General features: G+C 41.4%; 2 protein-coding genes across 3 annotated transcripts; one reads left to right on the top strand and one right to left on the bottom strand.

The window, feature by feature from the left end:
* Window positions 1-4,378: 4,378 nt before the first annotated feature.
* Window positions 4,379-9,106, bottom strand: LOC109625209 (synapse-associated protein 1-like). Of its 2 annotated transcripts, none has more exons than XM_020080351.2 (9): window positions 8,707-9,106; window positions 8,070-8,188; window positions 7,837-7,903; window positions 7,142-7,215; window positions 6,911-7,050; window positions 6,671-6,822; window positions 5,496-5,545; window positions 5,236-5,413; window positions 4,379-5,138 (listed from the first exon to the last, which is right to left on the bottom strand). In XM_020080351.2, exons 1-9 carry the CDS (start codon window positions 9,089-9,091, stop codon window positions 5,008-5,010), a joined length of 1,296 nt encoding a protein of 431 aa, XP_019935910.2. In that variant the 5' UTR covers window positions 9,092-9,106; the 3' UTR covers window positions 4,379-5,007. The 2 variants fall into 2 exon arrangements, with proteins under 2 accessions (XP_019935910.2, XP_019935911.2); XM_020080352.2 differs by having other exon boundaries at window positions 5,236-5,392.
* Window positions 9,107-9,581: 475 nt separating this feature from the next.
* On the top strand, window positions 9,582-13,129 carry phospho2 (phosphatase, orphan 2). The gene is made up of 4 exons (XM_020079628.2): window positions 9,582-9,698; window positions 10,239-10,316; window positions 10,594-10,688; window positions 10,778-13,129. The coding sequence occupies exons 2-4, from the start codon at window positions 10,246-10,248 to the stop codon at window positions 11,341-11,343; spliced, it is 732 nt and encodes a 243-aa protein (XP_019935187.2). The 5' UTR covers window positions 9,582-9,698; window positions 10,239-10,245; the 3' UTR covers window positions 11,344-13,129.
* The last annotated feature ends 3,769 nt before the right edge of the window (window positions 13,130-16,898 follow it).

The following is a 16,898-nucleotide window of genomic DNA, read 5'->3' as shown; positions in this document are numbered from 1 at the left end:
CTGTGTCAGTTGTTGGTACGCAGGGTCAACAAGAATCGTATGACTGTGGATGTGGGCACTGTGTTGTGTTTGTGCTTAATCAACGTAAGAGCTATTACCTCAACTGTTAATCTAAGAATAAACTCTCTAGGATTGTGTCAATGGCAAGCAAAATAGTTTGCAGACCCCAAAGCTGTTGGCGCAACTGAAAGAATGAGGGCAGAAATCGATGCGTATCCTGAAAGATAACTCCCGTCCTTCTTCAGCCAGAAAAGCCTTTAAGCTCCAGGAGGCGCTATAGAGTCCCTATGGCGAATAAGAATGTATAACCACAAACATACATTGACACAAAATGTTTTTTGTTTAATGTATCACATGAAATTGTCCATGCGTTTGTTTACTTTGGTGTTAGGTGAGCCGAAGGCAAATTTCCACCTTGACGGACAATAAAGATATATTCTATTCTAATAGTTATAGTTTCTCCAGTTTTATGTAAATCATCCTGTGTGTCCATGCCAATGATTTTTGACCAGTACATATGTAAGTAAACCACTTGTACAACACATCTGAGACACTGAAGCTGCAGGTAATAGTTAATGTTCAAACCCACGTTATCTGAGGACATTGTTCCTGCTCTCCTGATAATTAAAAGCACAATTAAACTCACCTGTAAGTTCCTGACAATAGACAAATGTCTTTTTTTGAAAAATAAAGAAGAGAAAACAATGTGGGGGAGAGGCAAAGTAGGAACTGGCTCCATTCAACACCTGGCTGATAGAGTCAGATCTGTGTGTGTGTGTGTGTGTGTGTGTGTGTGTGTGATTCCATGTGCACCTGTCATCACCAAGACAGTAAGCCCTTTATTACACAAGCCACAGTTCAACTGACAAATCCTGCTCCAGTAATTCACACACACACACACACACACACACACACACACACACACACACACACACACACACACTCACACACACCCACACACACACACACAGGTTTGGTTTGTGCAGCCATCCTTATAAGGACCTTGCATTGACTTCCATCCAATGTAGACAGCCTAACTAAAACCTTATGCTTCACCTCAAACATGACCAATGCATGGCTGACCCTAACCTTAACCTCAACACAATTCACATCTCACCACTGAACTTAACCAGGATCTCAGAAATGGTGTTTTGACTCATTAGACAGGGCTTTGGTTCTCATGAGGTCCTGACAAGATCAGTGTTTATTCTGGAAAAGGTCCTAAAGACACAACAAAAACCAGTACACACACTCATTCACAGACCACAAACAGCAGTTTATGGATCTGCTGTGAGGGCGAAGGACAGAGAGAGTGAGAGTGAGATAAAAGATTGTTAAAAAGGTGAGAGACGAAGAACAGTCAGCAGACAGACACAAGCCTACACAATTCATTATTATTCATATGCTATAACAGACAGTGTAGGGGATGGCAGCCTTCCTTACAGATGAATTTCTAGATGAACCACTAGGTCATAAGAGTTAACAGAGCAAGGTGCAGAAAACGTCTGTGCACGCTTGTGAGCAGCAAACAATGTTGTATATTTGTGTGCTGGCCCCTGATTGTCTAGTGCTATCTCCTGTCAAAAGCTCCAAGTATGCTCAAAAGAATCTGTGTTAGCCTGAACCTGAAGAAAATACTTTTTGTTGCCTGTGATGTGTCACGTGCGCCGGTCAAGTTCTATGAGCGTCGGCTCATAGGAAATAAAAAATAGCACCCTGGGTTTCAGTCACCTTATAACATCCTGCTGCTGTGGTTTCTCACCAGTAACCACTGAGGGATTACATCAACCATCTAATCACCTGTTGTTAATGAAGGGTTGTGTCTGTGAACGTCAGATTTCAGTGTCTGTGTGTAAATAACTCACCTCTTCAGAGTAAGACCCCACACAATACCTGAGCTTTCAACAATAATAAACTGTCCGTGCTGAAAACATATGCAGGTGTTACTGCACTGATAAGGACCTGCTAAAAATCATGATGCATTTCTCCTAATGCAAGCTCTGACTTGATGTTTATTCTTTCTGCATCTGACCTTTGTCCTTAACCTATATCCTCACCTCCACGCAATGCTCTCACATCCTCAAACCCCAAATCCTTCAGTTATCCCGGAGTCAGTCTAACCTCAGGGCCAAATCCACTGTTCAATGACTTTACAACACTGTCATAAAAACAAGGAAAAAGCACCATTCACCATGAAAACAGCAGTTTTACGGGTTTACAGCAGTTAGACCTGCGTGGTATGAGCACCTTCAATTTCAACTGAATTCAATAGTCTGAGCCACCACACAGCTACTTTTCCACCTCCTCTCTTAACATATATTTCCTCCTTCTGTTCTCTGCTTTAACACCCCCCCATATCGTGTGACAGACATGAAGATCACAATCGGTAATGTGTTGATTTATTTCAGACAATCTCTCGACGTGGTTATCACCCATCTCTGTGTATTCTGTCTGTGTCTGCACAAGGAGATCTGCAGGCTATGTGGGCTGCACACACACACACACACACACACACACACACACACACACACACCCCCACACACAGGGCCGCCTCTATGCATTATTAAACGAATGTTAAACCAACATCACACACAAGCAATAAAACACACACATGGGACCCCATCTGCCAAGCATTATCACCATGGTGACAACTGTGTGACCTGCAAGCGACCAGCTGGAGGACCCTGGCTGTGATGTTGAGGTGTGAGTGACGGGTTTCTGTGTGTGTGTGTGTGTGTGTGTGTGTGTGTGTGTGTGTGTGTGTGTGTGTGTGTGTGTGTCAGACAAAATAACAAAAGAGAGAACACACTGTGCAGAACTTAGTCTGCCCCCTAAGCTGCCTTTTTTTCCTCATTATGCCAGGGCACACACCTTGCTGAGAGGCAGAAGGAAAAAGAAAGCAGCCGCATACATTGGCTTATTGATCTCAGTATTGATTGCCACTTGCAAATGAGTATTTATCCTCCGCTTCATTTTATCGTGGTGGGAGAAGGTTGACACTCCAGCTGTAGCATCTGTTTGGTATGGAAATGTAAGGAACGTGCAGAGACACGTCTGGCTGTCTGGTTGGCACAAGCACAGCTATGCGTCTGATTTAACATGATTACAGACTTTCTACTCAAAAACATCCAGGCCCTCTTTCCCTCATTCCTCATTCCTCACTCACTGACTCACTCTCCTGACGACTTTCTTCTCGACCCACCTCTGCAATCAGCCCTCACTCCACCTTACATTCGCCTAGCAGTGTGTATGTGCATGTAAAACCACATATCAAATTTCATGCTCAAAGAGTAAATTGTGTATACGGATGTGGGCATTTCCTGGAGTGATCATGCGATTCAAAGAGATGAACACAGTGATAGACCTCAGTCTAAAGGCACAGCTACCATCAAACAGTCGGATGCTGAGTTGGGGCCAGTCCCAGCTGACATTGGGGGAGAGGTGGGGTACAACCCTGGACAGCTCACCGGTCCATCACAGAGCCAACATATAGAGAAACAAACACTCACATTCACACCTACAGGCACATTTAGAGTCTCCACTTCACCTAACCCCATTCTGCATGTTTTTATTTTCAACTATTCCCATATTGACATTACAGCAGCTTTCCTTGTCAGTGTTAGGGTATCATCTTGTTACAACTGCATGAATAAAAAAGAAAAAGGGAATTTAAAAGATTTCTCTCTGTCATAGTTTTTATTTGTCTGGTGTATTATCCAAAGTGTACAATACATACAATAACCAAAACTGACCTAATCAAATATATACTGCAATATTTGGAACAATACTACTCATATGTCATATCATCTAAATGCTTCTCTGCTGCCTCCAAGCAGATCAACAAGACTAGAGCCAAACTTTGAGTTCACAGTTTATACCCCTGAATTATTTTTCAAATCAGTTTGTTATACACTGTATATATATATATATATTAGTTGCATCGATTGTATTCATCATAATTATCTGCTTGTATGCACAGGTGGTCTGGTCTTTGCATTTCTTTGTATATCAGGGCACTCATCGATAAAAGGTTATTGATTCAGTAGCAAGGATTAATAACATTAATACACTTTATTTGTGTAGCACCTTTCTTATCACAGTTACTAAGTGTTTCATAAAAAATAAGATAAAATTTTTTTTTTAATGTTGATGTCCAAATATGTTGTTTATACACTCACACAGCAGTTTAGTAGGTGAGCTGAAACCAGTGTCGTCTAATATGGCACTGCACTTCTTTCATAAAACCTTGCTTCATGATCATTTCTGTACTGCAGTATGTTGGTAGGTGTTCCTATTATTTTGTTCTCCCCAATGAAATCAGAGGTAGTAAAGTTGATCCCCTGCTTTGTGTCGACATGTCCAAACATGATGTATATCGTCCATAATAACAGATCAATATTTATTAAAGGATGACACAGAAAACATACAGTTGCGATGTATAACAATGTAAAGAAGACATGCGGACAGGACAGTTACAAAAAGCTGTAATGACAGGGGAATGCAACTTGAAGAAAAGTATAGAGTTTAAAATCATTTATTTACATAAATGTAACCTTACATTCGATTTTACCATTTTATAACTAGACTAAGTCTTTACAACCCACCGCAAAGCAGCAGTGGAAACAAAGACAGAATTTGATGCAGATCTGTGATTTCCAACGAGCCCTCCACTAGAAAATCCCTGGTACTTGTCCTGCAGCGCCCCCTAGCTGCTTTTCCCATCAGAAAGAGAAAAGAGAAGGGAAACCCAGAAGAGCAAACTTATTTAAGAAGGAGAAATGAAGCAGTGCTTCACTAATATGCCTGACCAGAACCACTGTTTTCAGCACTGAGGACACACTGTTGCTATGACTGGATCTACACAATTACAGGATTGTAGTCACAGTTGGGAGGGGCAGAGGATGTGGAAGTTCGTCCCCATGTGCATCACTGGTCACTATTCATCACTATTCATCCGCCCCGGTGCCGGATCACCGCCTGTACAGGAGACAGACACGCAGTGGTCGTCTAGCTTTCATCGGACTGGAGCATCTTCTCGATCTCCTGATCCCACTGCTCATCTTTGTTGTCGCACTCAGCCACCATCTCGTACTCCTGGAGCTCCTGCTGCAGCTCCTTCTCCCAGTCTGCGGACTCATCTGGAAGAGGGAGAAGAAAGGTTATGAGCAAGACAATCACAAAATATTTTCTTACAAAATCAGAAGCACAGCATATAGAATCTCTTCCGAAACTAACCGTCAGGAGAGGGCGTGCTCTCTTTCTTATCCAGCACCAGCTGCTCCATCTCTTTCCTCAGGTCTTCCTGGTTTATCGCCGTCGAGTCAAAAGCGTCGCTCACAAACTCGGACACTCCGGGACTCGTGGACATCTCCTCCTCTTCCTCCTGAGGTGGCTGACAATGATGCAGACAGGACTGACAAAGCAATTCACTGTGCGACTCTTCCTCAGCTTCTACAATAATATTGGAAAATATACAGATACGCAAACAAACTTACCTTTTGTTTGTCACTGATGGAAACTGGTGGAGTTTTCGGCCTGACATTGTCTGTAAAGAAATAAAACAGTACAAATCACAATGTTCTCTCTAATTAACTCAATGTTCCACAGCATGAGTGGAGTTTACATCAACTTCATGAATGACAATTACAATCTGAATAACAATGAGATGGCAAAAACTGAGAACTTTTTTTCTCATAATATTAAACTTCCTGACATTTATTTCATTACAGATGGTCTCTGCATCTATACCATAAGCTGTCTGTGGCAGATCTGTTGCACTCTTTGCCCGACAGTGACAAACACAGAATCTTTTGGTTGCAGTTTTTAAAAATTTGGAAATGCTGCTGACCCTATTTCAGATTGAAAACTAAAATAGAAGTTGTTGTGTTGTTCTCTGGACAAGCACAAACGGGGTCCTCTGGAAACAATGATGCAGTGTTGTTCTCTCTCTGATTGGGTCTCATCAGTCATGACCTGACTACCAGCAGTAAATACGGTAACACTTTCACCTCGTCATTGGCCCTGGTCATGTTTTCTGCAACTCAGCAACCAACTTCAAATCTGCTTCCCGTTTACACCGACACGATCAAACTCAGTGTATGAATGATGTTTAAATGGGAGATGTGTTGATTTCTTGTTTATTTTATTTAGTTTCATTATTTAGTCTAGTTTTTACACTTACCTCCATTCAAAAATAGTTTCAACCTTTAACAATAATATTTTAGAATATAGAAAAAGATGGTGAATATCCCTTGTAAGTTTGAAGGTCTTCTTCTTAAGTTACCAACTACCAGTAGAGGTTAGCAGGTGTTAGTGTCCAGTGGATGTTAGGGACATAACTTCAGTTGTGAACCTTAGCGTGTTTAGGCATGGTAATTAACGATACAGGCAGAACTTGAGGGTACGCTGAGGCTAAATGTAAATCTGACTGGCTACTGGCTGATTACATCATTACACTGATGCATTTTCAACTAAACACTGTCTCAATTTAGAACATAGGAAAAGATGGAGAATATCCCTTGTGCTCTATAAAATGTTTGTTAAACCCAAACAAACTTTAAAGTTTCATTTATTGAAGGGTCACTGCAATGATGATATTAATAGTGAAATATAATATACCGTGGTACCATGCCACTGGAACACTAGTTAGAGCATAGAGGAGGCGTCTGACCTGCTAAGACGACGTCCTCAGGTGAAACACTGGCTCCTCTGTCCTCACCGTCCTTCTGCTGCTGCTGGGCTGTCAGCTCTGTGAGCTGAGCCGACTGCTTGATCAGAGACACTCGGTAGAAATAATTCCTCCAGAACGGTTCCTCCTTCACACTGTCCCAACACATCAATTCTATAATATAATTTTGATGTTGCACACACACATACACACACAGTGTGACAATGCTGAAAGACTACAGACTGTTTGGGAACCAGGTCGAAGCGCATGCGGTTCAGAAGCTCGTCTTCCTCCAGCATCACAGCAGCCAGGGGATACATCTGCTCCATGTCAAAGTGGAACTGAACACCAGCGGGGGGGTCCCGCAAGAAATTCCTCTTGTCCTAGAATCAAGAGCCAGAGTTAGAATCGAAAACATGCAGTGTTAATGGCACAGGCATGTGAACAGCACATATGGTATAAGTCTTTGCTTACAGCCGACAGAGCGAGGATCTGCTGCTGGATTGTCTCCTCCTCATTGTAGCCCACCCAGGGAGGCACTGCTGCCTCTACAAACACACACACACACACACACCTTCAGTGATGTGCAGTGAGGCTTCATCGACATAACGTACACAGGAGCTTCAGACAGAACTAGCTTCAGAGAGGTACAACATCACTCAGCCACTGGGCTTATCTCTCCGTCACACACCTGGATCTATGGTAACAGAAGTAATATGAGCTGATAATATCTGTGACTTCACAGCGAACTGTTGGGTTTTCTATGTTTTGATGTTGTATTTTTTAAGATTGTAATTTTCCCTTACTTGTGTGTAAACTGCACTTCCAAGCTTTATTGTGTTTGGATTAACGGCATAACAATAGAAGCCGTCTCAATCCAATAAAGCTGAATTAATGCCCTGAATAGAATATAATGTAGCTTTAGCTTCTATAGTTGTATATGTGGAAAGGTCGACGTTATCAACATTTAGTCAGTGAAATACTCGGCAGCGTTTGCCACAATATAGTCGCGATGTGCAAAGCATGTGACTTCACTCGAGGGTAGTTTACCTTGTAGAGCAACATTCTTTAACAGAAGAGACATTACAGGTGAGTTTAAAATATTATAAAAATATATATAAATATTGGGCCATTTATTGCAAATAAGATTCTTTTACTTGTGATCTTACCTGATTTTTTGGCTTTGTTCTCTTGAACAAACTTCTCCTGCTCTTTTTGGAAGTCACCCAGAAACGTCTAATTAATTACACACACACACACACACACACACACACACACAAAAGTCAATAATCATGTTATTGTATTGTCACGCTGAGCAAAGTGACAACAACATTTGCACATGCGATCTCTGAGTTGTCTAAAAGCTGCTGAACTCGTCAAGCGAGCCAACAGAGCAACATGCCTTGTCTATGATACCGTCGATCTTTCCTTCTTCCACCGTCTTCTTTATGGTCTGAGCCGTCTCTGACATGGACTCAGAGATCTTCTTGGTGGCACTGGAGGCAAAGCTGAAGATGTAGTCTTCATGTGGAGGACAAAGAGGAGGAGGACAGCTTGGTTAACAGCAAATCTGTGATGAAACGCTTCACTACACGCAAATCAACTGGAAACAAAGATGTTTTTTCAGCTGTGCCTGAGTGTGCAGTGTAGTCACGTGTTATTTTAACATCATCAGTACACGTGGAAACATTTCTGCGGCAACAAGTAGGCTGCATGTCGTCATCATTGCATAAATCATTGTGCAGGCAAATGTGACCGTCACATTTGGTCACTGCACTAATGACTTGGTCTGCCATGAACAGCTGGCTGGTGATCCTCTTTGGTTCCAACAATCATGTCAACACTCTTCTTGCAGTTTAGGTAAATGTCACAGTGCACAGTCTGCACGCCGTAACTTGAGCACACTAAGCAGCAGCTGTAAACCCGCACTGTGAGCTGCATTCTCCTGCTGCAATGGTTTCATGAGGAGTGGCCATGTCCACACTGTCCTCACACACTGAGGAGACTCTGATTAAAACAACCCGAGTGTCCCTCCTCACCTCCCAGTCCTTTCCCCTGCTCCGTGTTCTCCAGGTTGGCCTCAGCTTCTCCTCCACGCTGCTCCGCTGCCTGCTGTTTGTTTACCTCGTTCTGAGCCTCCACCACCTTCACCTCCTCCTCCTTCTCCTCCTGCTGCTCCTGCTCGCTGTCATCTGACGCCTTCGCTAACGTCGGGTTCTCCAAACCCAACCACGACCCCAGACCCTTGAACATGGCGCTGCTAAGCACACTAAGCTTAAATATTAGAGACACAGCGAGAGACTGTCGACTTCTTCCACCAGGAAATACGCCGACAGCTTTTCTTCTTCTCTGGTTGTTTTGCTGTGTGGTTGCTGTGCGTGTTACTGCCACGCAGTGGTCAAAAGGTGGAACGGTGCCCTCCATGTGTTCTGGTTCAGAACTCAATCTTCCTCCTGACACTACAGTGACTTTCTGTATATTTACTTCTGTTGAATACAAATGACAAAATAAATAAATTAGATTATTGCCACAAATTAAATTCAGAGATATAAACAGCTGCTATGTATTCAATAATAGTAATAATAATAAAAAGTAATAATAATAATGCCCCAGTCTCCTGATTCAAATTCAAATGACTAGATCCGGATTTTTAATTGAAGCTGCACCAAATACCACAAACTCATAAATATCAGTCCACGAAACTCTGGCCTTTATTCTTCTTCTCAATAATAATATGATTATTATTAGTGGTAGTTATAATAATAATTATGATTATAATATGTATTATTAGTAGTGGTATTAGTAGCAACTGCAATAGTAGCAGAAGACGTTGTATTCTTAATGTAGATGTAACACCAGTCATAAAGCCGACACTTCACCAGCAGGCGGCGGTGTTGCAGTGATATCTGTGGCACGTCTTGCTTGTATCGTAAGAAGAAGAAGAAGACGAAGAAGAAGAAGAAGACGAAGAAGAAGAAGAAGACGAAGACGAAAGTAGATTCATGTCCGTCAGGCTGACGTCATTTTACCGGTAACGTCGCTTATCGCTGGTTCTTATAGTTTCATGAGTTTGTATCGTTGAACCTTTAATTCTTAAGTCACTGTAAGGAGTGGGATGCGACGGGAGTCGTTGTCGCAGCATTATGATGGAAGGGTTAGCTGCTGTGTTTGGCCGATCTGATGTGAACAGACGAGATCACACCAGACTCCTTTAAAAAACAAGTCTTTTGAAAAGTTGTGACTTTAACCTTAAACTTTGTGGTGATTACAAATGAACTCAAACGTTGCAGGATGAATTTGGTTGTTGTGATTCAATCGGCTTCTGAAGGAAAACGATGTATTGAAGTGAAATGTTTTAGGAGAAGGTTATGGTCTGAGATATGAAGATATGATCTACGTATATAGTATATATATATATTAATACATTAATAATATGTACAAACAGTCCTTATTTACAGGACTGAGTAAATATGCGTAGTATGACTTTTTGTAACAAGAATTGTTGCGCAGTTATTTAGATAGACTTTATATTTAAGACAATATTAAATGATTCCATTCATGTGTTTTCCAGGTGAGAGATGAAGACTTTGGTGGTGTTTGATTTCGACCACACCGTGGTCGATGACAACAGTGATACCTGGGTGGTCAGGTAAATGATAAATTGATTGAATCAATGAATGAATCGCAACATAATCCCCTACAACCATAAGTAAGAAGTACTTATTTAAACTCATTGTTGCTTCTATTTTACACTAGGAGATCAATGTACCACACTGACTGCATCACCAGATAGACCAATCACTGACCAAGTTTAATATTGGCGTCCTTGTTGCTGTAGATTTACAACATGATTCTTTTTATTTTTATGTAGAGCAATACCTCAGTCTGCTCCACAGTGGATCTACTCTTGTTCTCTGTGTTTTCAGATGCCTTCCAGGTCAGACTCTCCCTGACTCTGTGAAGAATTCCTACAGAAAAGGCCACTGGACTGAGTTCATGGGCCGAGTGATGAACTACATAGGTGAGATTTAGTAGTAGTTAGTGTTCACTCATTCACGCACAGAACTGAACCAAATATAAGTCCCGCTACTTTTTTGTCCATTCGTCCAGGAGACCAGGAGGTCAGCCCTGACAGGGTCCGAAGTGTGATGGAGACCATCCCATTCACAGCTGGAATGACAGACTTGCTGACATTCATATCACAGAATAAAAGCACCATCGACTGCATCGTCATCTCAGATTCCAACACCATGTTCATAGAGTGGATTCTTCACGCAGCCAGGCTCCAGGTGGCTGTTGATCAGGTTTTCACCAACCCAGCTAAATTCAACGAGCTCGGGTACATGGAGGTGCAGTGCTACCACTCTCACGAGTGCAATCGATGCCCCGTCAACCTCTGTAAGAGGAAAGTCCTGGAACTTTACTTGTCCGGGCGCTCTGATGGAGGTGTGGAGTATGAGCGTGTATTTTACGTGGGCGATGGCGGGAATGATCTCTGCCCTACTTCCTGTCTGAGGAGTCATGATGTTGTGATGCCCAGGAAGGGGTACACCCTGGAGAAACTGCTGGCCAAACGTGAAGGACAGGTACACGACGCTTCTTTGAGAGCCAGAGTCCTTGCATGGAGCAGCGGCACAGAAATCCTCCAGGAACTGAAGGCAACTATGCAGTTGTAGGAAGCGCCCATGTAGAAAAATATTTTGCTGACTTCTCTGTTGTAACGGAAACATTGCAAATGTTTAGTCAGCAATGAAGGGTGCTCTTGCTGTTCCCTGCAGTATTTTTTGAAGTGTTTATCATTTAAAAGTAAAGGTAAAATCAAGGTTTTGTCTGTTGATCAGAGGTGGATGTGGGGAATGCGGGTAATTTAGCTCAATTACAAATCATATACATCACTGAAACAATGGTTGCTTTCTTGCTAAGAATCAGTTGAGGAGACTGATACCTCTCACATGTCTCAATATAAAGCTACAGCAGTGGTGAGCTCAGCCCAACATAAAGACTGGAAGCAGGGTGAAACAAGGAGCCTTGCACTTTACAAAGGGGAAAAAATCAGCATCCCAGCAGTAGGGGTGTGAGATATTTATCGTGTAAGATAATATCTTAATTGTTGTTTTAACAATGTGGGGGCTCACATTATCTTGTATTGGTAAGAGGCACATGGAGCGAGCACTCCTCTCCACCAGCCCAATATTGGAAGACAATAAATCCTTTTACCAGCGTTCTAGAGATCACAGAGCCTGCCTTCTCATTCCCGGTGCGTGGGTCTCTCAGCCTTATCTCTCTCTCATTCACCCACACTCGTTTTGGACAGAGAGCCCGGCCCGGCTCCACCAGTGGTCTAATTATCGTTATCTGCAGATCCCAGAAAAAAAATATATAATTGTTTTCAATAAAGCACACCCCTACCCAGCAGGTGTAAAAACTGAATAGCATTATGTCTTAAATTAAATATATTGTGAAATATATACAGGCTATAGGCTTTGTGTTTCAATTTGCTTCCTGTGTTTTTGCCAGATCAAGCTAATCTCCTCCTGGCTCTAAGAGAAAGCAAATAAACATATTTTCCAAAAACTACCAGAGCAGTGCCCAGGTTCTGCTCAGCGGTGGTTACCACGTTCCAACCAGTCTCAAACACAACATGTTGTTCACCCATCAGTACTTAATGTAAGAGGGAAGAATGGAAGAGATCACTTATTGCATTGATTATGTGTTCAGCCTTTGTGTAACCTTTAGCTAACTTACATGTTTAGAAGATGATCAAATATCATTCATGCTTTTATTTATGATTTACTTACACACTGATTTTTAAACATCTTTGTTTACAGCTGGAATGTAGCTGCAGCATCCACGTAGATTTACAACAGTTTACTTTAACAAGATGATAGAAATCCAACAGTATAGAAACCTTAGACGTCTTTATAGAAACTGCAGAAGGCCATTTCTCATAACGTCACATCAGTTTAATGTTAGCTTTAAAACTGAATTAACTGATTTTAACATTACATCTCAGGTCTGTGGTTTGAGGTCATCCATGTAAATCAGGTTTGGATTAACCTGATCATGTTAACTCTGTGTTGGCTCTTTAAAATGACCTAAACCTAATATGTTTAAGCTAAATGAACAACAAGTCCTCGTTAAGTATTGTCCCAGAGGTTTACTTGAGTAATGTAGATTACGTTTCTGAGTAAGGTGTGCTTCAGGTCTTATTCAGTAATATTATCCAGAGTCTGCAAGTATCGCTACAGTCCTGGGACTTTATCCAGGTTTCTTATAGTTAACACGGCACTGCAGTGTTGTTAAAGTTCTGTGCTAATGCAACAGCAATACTCCAAAGGGAATTTAAATGTTCATGATAACATGTTTTCAGAGATTTGTGTGTGACACTTGACGTAACAATCTAATATATTTTATGTATTATTCTTAATCTTGTTAATTATAATGATGCAATAACAACCACAACCCCTGTGGACTCTTTTTTTCAACCACTGATTGACCATAAAAAGCTCCTATAACAATGCAGGGATGTGTTAGACTTCTTAAGGAAATATAAATAGTGAATAGTGGGGGATTTCTGTAGGGGTTTATATGTAGTGGGGTGAATTTGGGTAATCTGGGACAGTCATTTAAGTTCTCTAAATGAGAGAAATATGCATTTAGGGAGTTCCTGAAGAAAGTGACCAGTCCCAGTTCATTAAATTCAGGTAGAATTTTCTTTTTTGGCACAAAGAACACCAACAGCTGTGTCATGCGTCCCCTGAGTATGATATCTCAATTCTTTCTTGTGGTGTGGTTAGAACACATCTGAAGGATTACAGGAAGGTATGATATGTGGATCTAATATGTAAATACAGAATCAATCACAGAAGTCAAACACTTCCACCATCCACGAACAAGATACATTTTTCATGGTTCTGGAATGCTGCAGTTTTAGCTGAAAGCTGAAGTCACTGGTGTCTCTGTCATAGTTTAGCATGTTAGCATGCTAACATTTCCTAGTCAGCATTAACAATGTCAGACAAACGCTGAGATATTTTACAGGGCAAAGGAAACAATTGTACTTGATGGTGATGATGCAAATGATGCAATACATAGGATACACCTGTGTGTGTGTGTGTGTGTGTGTGTGTGTGTGTGTGTGTGTGTGTGTTTGTGTGTGTGTGTGTGTGTGTAGTAAAGGTAATAGAGCCCTCATTGTCCTTTATTATATCATTATTGACCAGAGCCACAGGGTCTTGAAAGCAGGTAATTTCCCATGGCCCCGAGCTGAAAGGGAGTCCCTGAGAACGGCTGATTACTCCACAGAAATTAGAATTTTGTCCGAACCCCCTTAAATTCTCTGATCGTCGAAATCGTTGATCATTGAAAACCCTCTAACGAGGCCCCATGCCAAAGCTTCATAAGTTCAGAGCTTTTGTTGAACACTGGGACGTCTAAATGTATTTGATGTGCCTGGGATGGTAGTGGGGATTTTCACATTAACTTTCATCCATGTGTACGTATAAAGATTGAAGAATGTATTGATGTAGGTTGAAACACTCCTGGTTATTGATGCAACCTGTTGTCATAACCCAAACATCAGCCAGTGGTTTGACTGATGAGGTGATAAGCTGAATACGTCTGTAGAAAAGGCAAATGTTTTCCTTCCCAAGACTGACATGAGATAAAAAGACACGGCCACGGACTGACAGAGGTTTTACACTGACATTTATTTTCAAAAATCATAGAAACAGCTCTGAAGTCTAGCTGGTATTTATCATGGTCCAAGCAGCAGGCTGTTTGATGCCTGGCACTATCTTCATTGGGAGGAAGCTTGAGACAGGGCTTGCTGTATTAAATGAAGAAGCCTTTAAGTAGCTGTGAGCACTTTTTCCATATAGGTGTCAAACGTACACACTGAGTGCAAAAGCATCACACCTCTCTTCACATTAACTTTTGAAAGGAGAACAAAACAGTATCTATGCAGACTGGTCAGACAACATGGAAATAATATGTCAATAACTTCTCTGAGCTAAGTCAATGTTGCTAAGTCAAGATATTAGTTTCACATCTGTGCAACAGCTCAATGCACGGTCGATTTCCACTGAGATTAATTATGAGAATGCTGATGTTGTGACAAAGGTCACTGTAGCTTTCAGTGCCAAGAGCGGTCAAGCTTACATGCATCTTATTGATTAGTTGATCAATAGAAAACTAATGTGCAACTTTTTTGTAACTCAATACATAGTTTTGAGTCTTTTTAAAAAAACAGTCAACAACCTCAGTATAAATGTTTGCTGTTTATTTTCATATGAATGTAAACTGAATATCTGTAGGATGTGAACTTATCTCAGACAGCAGAGGAAGTCACCCCGGATTTTTATTGACAAAACAATTAATTGATTGATTAAAAAGCATTATAGATTTTATTACCAATGATGAACATTTTCATGTGAGGGTCTATATCTAGTTTTATCTTAATCAACGAACCATTCCTGTTGCCTTAACAGGCCCATTGATTCAAATCTGCTGCAGCCTAAAGGTCTATTAACCCTCCCCCACTGCACCTCTCTCCTCACAGACACTATCGTCTCATTTCCACCTCTGTTGACAACTGTATAGCATAATGTGGATTGCATGCATGTGATCCTGGTCGATGTCATTGTAGGAGCAGTGTTGTGGTAAACATCAAACCATATAAAAGAGTAAACCACTAGAGATTGTACCATGATGATAATGACTTGCAAAACATCCAAAATAAAATAATAAATGTTTTGTTACAATTTGAAAGGAGTAGCTCCTAAAATATTATTTATGTTCAATACAGTATATATTAGCTACACCCTGCAGGGGTCCCTCAGAGGATAAGCAATATAGATGATAAACCTAATCTAATATAATGCAATTCAATACAATCTAATACATTCTAATACAATACAAATAATCTAATTTAATATGATAAATATAATCTAATATGATTGATTATGTATACACACAAATATTTACATGTAAAACAGATAGAAATATGCATATACTCTCAGCATACGAAAAGATAGCCCTCTAGGAAACGTTCTCCTCACACTCTTGGTTCAGAAATATCTGTTCTTGTATTTTTTCATTTGCTGTCAGATGTTTTTCTGCAACAAGTCTGTTATAATTCCCAATCAATCAGATGCCAGGTGTAGTGATGACGAATGAATCCAAGAGCAAACGTTTCACGTGTGCACAGAAGCAGCATAAGCCCGAGAGGAGCTGAGGCGGGAGCCCAGGAAATCTGAGCGCAAGCAGGGTATATTTGAGTGTGAGCACAGGGCAGGGTTTTGAGTGAGAGCATTACAAAAAACCTCAACTTTAAATCAATAAGTCCTGGTCTCAATGTGAAAGACCACACTCTTGAATAAAGACAGGGACAAATAAATATAACTGCAAAGACCCCAAACTCTGAAGAGCTGCTGGATGCCCTGAGAGATTCCTCGGCTCTGAAGGTTTGATAACAGACATTGCTCTGCAGCGCTCTGTGCTAGCAGCTCATCCATCCTGGGTCACATTCTCTGCTGATGTGGCAGAGGAGCAGGAGCCCCATGGTTTGGTATGTGAGAGAGGAGAAGGTGGAGGAGGGGTCATCATGCATGGATTATGTCAATTAGAGAAACTGAAGCACTTCTGTACTGAGCAGTCAATCAGCCTTGACCCACCTCGTGCATCTGCATCACACTAATCAAGGGCCCTGCCTCATCTCAGTGTGTGAGCATCATGGAACAGTGAAGGAGGAGAGCTCTTCGTGTGGAGGACGGACTAACAAGTACTTAAGTGTATGAATAAGGAACATGATCTCATGACAAAATAATAACAGCAGTATAGATGGAGCATATTGTTAGGACATTCATTAACCAGCGAAGGACATGTTGCACATTTAATGGCAGAGTGATTTAAAAGGCCGTCATTCAAGCAGACAACCTTGGTTCATGTCGCATGTTACCGATATTAGCAAACATCTGTAGAGCTGCAGCAGCCTGTAGAGAGACGGTGGAGTCCAGCTGGAGGGTGATGTTCTCCTGCTCTCCCTGACCCCACACCTCCATGTCAGAGAGGGGATTAAAGAGTCTTCAAGAAAGCAATAATTTATCACTAAAGCCAACATGGTGGAGCCAGGGTGTTAATTTCTGTGTTATGGTTAACAGGGGAGTGACACTGTTGGGAAGTTGTCTTCCATATTGTCCCCCACTATGACTGTGGATGACCTAAGTTACCC

Source organism: Paralichthys olivaceus, chromosome 1 (assembly GCF_024713975.1).
Source record: "Paralichthys olivaceus isolate ysfri-2021 chromosome 1, ASM2471397v2, whole genome shotgun sequence".
Lineage (NCBI taxonomy): Eukaryota > Metazoa > Chordata > Actinopteri > Pleuronectiformes > Paralichthyidae > Paralichthys > Paralichthys olivaceus.
Note: the sequence above shows the minus strand (reverse complement) of the source record. Positions and strands in the feature narration are given on the sequence as shown.